A 5,060-nucleotide genomic window follows, 5' to 3' on the forward strand; every position below is an offset into this window, starting at 1 on the left:
AACCGCCAGCCTTCTGGTTAGCAGTCAAGTGCCTTAGGCACTATGCTACCAGAGCTCCTTGTAGCAGAAGCCAAAGGTTTTCCCCTTCCTCTCTTTCTACAGACACAGAAAGTGGACCAAAGCTGCAGGGCCCAGCTCCTCAGCACCAGATGCTGGCAACCAACGTTCTGCAGTCAGGCCCCCTGCATGTATGTGGACACGAAGTGGCCCTGGAGACCAGCCGCACAGCAGCAACATCCAACCCACATGGACCCCAGGGGGCGCTGCAGGACAGAGCCAGGACCAGCGGGCAGGCTGCCTGTTGGCATGGAGACAGCAGCACCCCAGGTGCTGAGACTGGAGGCGGGCTTCATCATTCTCCACCAATACTGCTCCAGGCAGATGGGGCTTAGCCAATGCAACAGGGCCAGGAAGGGCCTCTGCACCGGAAGCGGGGGGGCCTGAGCACTGTCTCAGCTGGGCTGGCAGGAGAGTAACTGAAAGAGGCCAACCACATGCCATCTCCCGAGACAAAGACAGACGGCCCCACCTGCCACTGACAGGGACATGAGCCAGAGGTGGTGGACCACTGTGGGAGTTAAGGTTGTTGTCAACTTGCCTGGGCCTGGCTGAGTGGCTGGGCAGCTGGATGCAGGATTCTCCACAATGGGACTGGCAATCAACTCCATGGTGGAATCTACTGGGAGCAGCTGCGTAGCTGCCTTAGGGATGTGGTCTGCTTCTTGTATGTAAGAAGCCTTTGGGAACAGTCTCTAACTTATGGCACACTTGAATCCTGCATGTAGTTGAGTCATTGTTCAGCAGCCCGCCATGCTCTGCTGACCCTGGGACTTTCAATGGACTTGAATCAGTGGCCTGCCGTGTGGTTCAGTAACATTGGGACGGTGCCTTTTTACATGTCAACCATAGGTTTGTCAGTCTCAGCACCCAGCAGCTGAGTGAAGACGAGCCTCCAGTTTCAGTGGGCCGGGAGCAGGAGGCAGCACTGGACCCCAAGGTTGAGGGGCTTTCACCCAGCCTCTAGAGCCTGGCACTTTGAATTTGGGACTTAAAGCGTAAGAATAACCTCCTGTTTGCTAAGGCCGTCCCATCTGTGGTATGTTCCTGTCAGAGCAGCACTAGGGACCACAACAGTGGCTCGTCCGTGTGAGGACACGGGCAGGATCACGGTCTGGTCGGCTCTGTGGCCCTGGAATCTGAATTCTGCTGCCCACCTTGCTGCCCCTCTGCCCCGCCGTGAAGAGGGAAGGCAGAGTGGGAGGCCGTGCATAGGGCCCCACGGCAAGCAGAACGCAGAGTACCCAAAGGAGTCCAGCCCCTCACTGCCCAGCGCACCTGGATGGAAGAAGCCCCTCTGTCCACCCCTCTGTCCGGTGGAGGGGGCGTGTTTAACCTGCGTCCCCGCCGCTCACCCGAGAGTGATGAAGTCTCCTTTGCTGACCGTGTCGGGTTCGATGCAGATGTTCATGAAGTCCTCGTCGCTCTGCAAGGGGAGGGCGGATGTTAACACCCCCAGCGTGGGGACTGCAGCCCAGCCACCCACAGTGCGGCCATACCCTGAAGCTGTGTGTTCCAGGAAGGTCCGTGCCTCCATCCCAGAGTCCATTCCCTGGTGCCATTTTCTATTAACGTCTCTACTGAGGTCAAGTTTACAGCCCATGAGATTCACCTGCATCACTTATTCTTTACGACCTAAGCCAAATGACAATCGCCCGTTTGGGGGAGGCTTCTGAAGCTCGGCTATCTGCTCCCAGGGGCTGCCAATCCCTGGGGTCCCCCCTCGTAGGCCCGGCTCTCCACCCACCCTGCCCAGCCACACTCAGACCTCCCTGCATGTCACCTCTCATCACCTCAGCTCCATGGCAGGCAGAGCCCACATCTATGTTCTCGTTAAGTGAGGTCCTGGCACTTTGGGCGCAAGCAGGGCGTGTAAGGCCTTCATTCCCAGCCACAGGAAGCTGGGGGGGCGGGGCTACACCAGGGCATCGCCTGTGCAGACCCACATCTGCGTCCAGTGAGCTGCCAGCAGGACACGCCAGCCCTCCGTGAACAGATCCCAACAAGTCCAGGTGGGCTGCAGGCAGAGGCTGCTTCTTGGGGGCCAGGCTCACAGTCCATGGCCCCAGGAAAAGCCAGGGGCCACCAAGGTCCTGAGATCAGAGGGTCCTGGGCAGACATGAGGACGTCACACAGCGTCCACCTTCTATTTGACGACTATTATCAAGCACCCGACCAGTCAGAGCTAGGGCCAGGCAAGGGATGAAAGAGCCTTCTGCCCACAAGCCACAGACGTTCTGCTGAGGGAGGGGAGGGGCTAAGCAAAACAGCCACTACAACTGTACGTGAGAGAGCACGGTCACAGGTGGCGGTGGACAGCCACATGCACAGGAGACTAGGGGACGGAGGAGACACAGAGATCAGGGACATGACGCAAAGAGCACCAGGCGCACGTGTGCAAAGGAGGCTAGCGGAGGGGGCATGTCTAAAGCGGGTCCAGTGGAGGGAGTGTGTTTAAAAAATGTCCAGCCCAGGGGGCCTCACTGAGGCCACCCCGAGAGGGACCAGCAGGAGTACGGAGCAGATGGGACAAGGGAAGCAGCTCTCAGCCCGCCACACGCATCACCTGGAGGGCTTTTGATCTGTCGGCCTGGGTGGGGCCCAGTACTGCCCACTTCTAATCATTCCCAAGTGATGGTCCCTGGTCTCAGGCAGACCCAGGCCACGGGAACGGCCAGGGCAAAGGTCCAAGCATGGCCAGGAGGCCAGGATGGCAGCAGAGGGCAGGGACAGCGGGAGGCCACACCAGAGCAGGGGAGGCGGCAGCATCCAAGAGGAGGAGGGCAGACTGACCAGCAGACAGAATGACTCAGGCTGAGTGACGTGAAGAGCCTCTGAGGAAACGTGACCTGGCTCTGTCTGAACAGCCTCACTCTGGCCGTGGGGCGCACAGGAGACAGAGGGGGGATGTGCCTCGTCTTGATGGGCCTTGCCTGAGGGAGGCCACTGGGCTTGGCAAAGGCCCCTGTCGGAGCTGTGACTGGACCATTCTCATGGACGGCTGGGCAGGAGCAGGGCTCCCCTCCTTGTTCCCCTCCCACAGGGTCCCCGCACTACACCACTGGCTTGCCCAGCACCTGGCAGGATCTCCTCCCAGTCTTGTCCAGGTTTTCAGTTGCTCATGATACAAAGGTAAAGCTAGGCCTTGTGGCTCCACTGTGGCCAAAAACAGAAGTCCCAGAACAACGTTCACAACCAGCATAGATACTTCACTGACTGACAGACGGAACGAGATCGTACAACTCAACGAGGCAGGAAAGCTCTCCACGAAGTTACACATGTACTCCTGATGCAGTGCTCAGCCAACGGGGAGGGAAAGGGCTCTGTAACTGACAAGGGCATTAACAAGAGGTACCAAGTCGGGAAGGGAGCAGCGAGCCTCTGTGAGATCAGGAACAAGAGAACAATGTCCGCCTTCACCCTCCCACCCAACTCTGGCTGAGGCCCCAGCAGTGCAGGGAGGGGAGACAGAAGCCTGGAAAGAAGAAACGGAACCTGCATTATCTGCAGCTGATAGGACAGAATCCGTCAAAAAACAAAAGAACCCACAGATATGTTCAGTATCATTGGCAAAAACATAGGTTGCTGATTCAGAATCAATATAAGAAATTCTGTCCACACACCAACCTGAAACAGCAAGAAAACAAAATGTTAAGAAATACTATTTGCAACAGCATCAAAAACTAAGATAAGCAGGCATGGATCCCGCAACAGACAGAAAACCACGAAGGCTTGAACGAACGAAGAGCTAGCGCATGTTCAAACCACAGAGGCAGCAAACTGTGCAGATGCCATTTCTTCAACTGATCTACAGGTTCAACATAATCCTGATCGGTACAGTGCATTTCTGTGTAGACTTTAGTAAAATCAATAAAGGGTTTCTAGAAGCCCAAAGAACCAAGAATAACCAAGAGAATGCTGAAGGAGAAGAAGGGACTATTATAAAGACGTCCTAGTGAAGAGAAGCCGGTACCAGACACTAGACCACAAGCCAAGACACCAAAGTCACCGCTGGTCTTGGAGGCAGGAGTCCATGCCGCACTGAAGGCATCAGTGAAAGGGCACCAGGAATTGATGAACACCCATCGAGAGGTCTCCACAAACAGCTGCAATGCTGGAAATACTTACTATGCCAAGAAATTTGATAGACAGCTTGTTGGCCAACTGACTGGAAGAGATCCATATACGTGCCCATTCCAAAGAAAAGTGATCCAAAAGAATGCAGAAATCATCAACAATATCATTAATATCACATCCAAGTAAAATTTTGCTAAAGACAATTCAACAATTGCAACAAGCAGTACAGTAACAGACAAGTTCCAAAAGTTCAGGTCGAACTCTGAAGAGGACGTGGACTGAGGACATGACTGCTGATGTCAGGTCGAACTCTGAAGAGGACGTGGACTGAGGGACATCACTGCTGATGTCAGATGGATCTGGCTGAAAGCAGAGAATTCCAGAAAGATGTTTACCTGTGGTTTACCAACTATGCAAAGGCATTTGCCTCTGTGGATCGTAACAGATCATGACTAACATTCAGAAGAATGGGAATCCCAAAACACTTAACTGTACACGAGGAGCCTGTACATAGATCAGGAGGCTGTTGTTCGAACAGAACAAGGGGATACTGCATGGTTTAAAATCAGGAAGGGAGTGTGAAAGGGTTGTATCTTTTCCCTGAACTTATTCAATCTGTACGCTGAGCAATAATCCAAGAGGCTGGACTATATGAAGAAGAACTGGCATCAGGAGTGGAGGAAGACTCATTAACAACCTGCAGTATGGAGACGACACAACCATGCTAGCTGAAAGGGAGGATGAAGTACTTACTAATGAAGACTGAAGAACACAGTCTGTATAGTATGGACTACACCTTAACATCAAGAAAACGAAAATCCCACTGCCATCCACTTGGAAGGGGATCTATGTAGGAGATCCTTGATAGAGAGGGAGAACAATGTGGAACAAAACTCAAAATCATTTGGAGGAAAAAAAAGGGGGGG

General features: G+C 54.0%; 1 protein-coding gene across 1 annotated transcript in view; it reads right to left on the bottom strand.

Moving 5' to 3' along the window:
• The window catches only part of AGK (acylglycerol kinase), a 100,304-nt gene that overhangs the window by 3,383 nt on the left and 91,861 nt on the right, over positions 1-5,060 (bottom strand). Inside the window, exon 13 of the mRNA XM_007952781.1 lies at positions 1,413-1,483. Coding sequence (XP_007950972.1) covers positions 1,413-1,483 — 71 coding nt within the window. The remainder of the gene's footprint in view (positions 1-1,412; positions 1,484-5,060) is intronic.

The sequence above is a fragment of the Orycteropus afer genome, unplaced genomic scaffold (assembly GCF_000298275.1).
Source record: "Orycteropus afer afer isolate SDZICR_OR568_19922 unplaced genomic scaffold, OryAfe1.0 scaffold00358, whole genome shotgun sequence".
NCBI lineage: Eukaryota > Metazoa > Chordata > Mammalia > Tubulidentata > Orycteropodidae > Orycteropus > Orycteropus afer.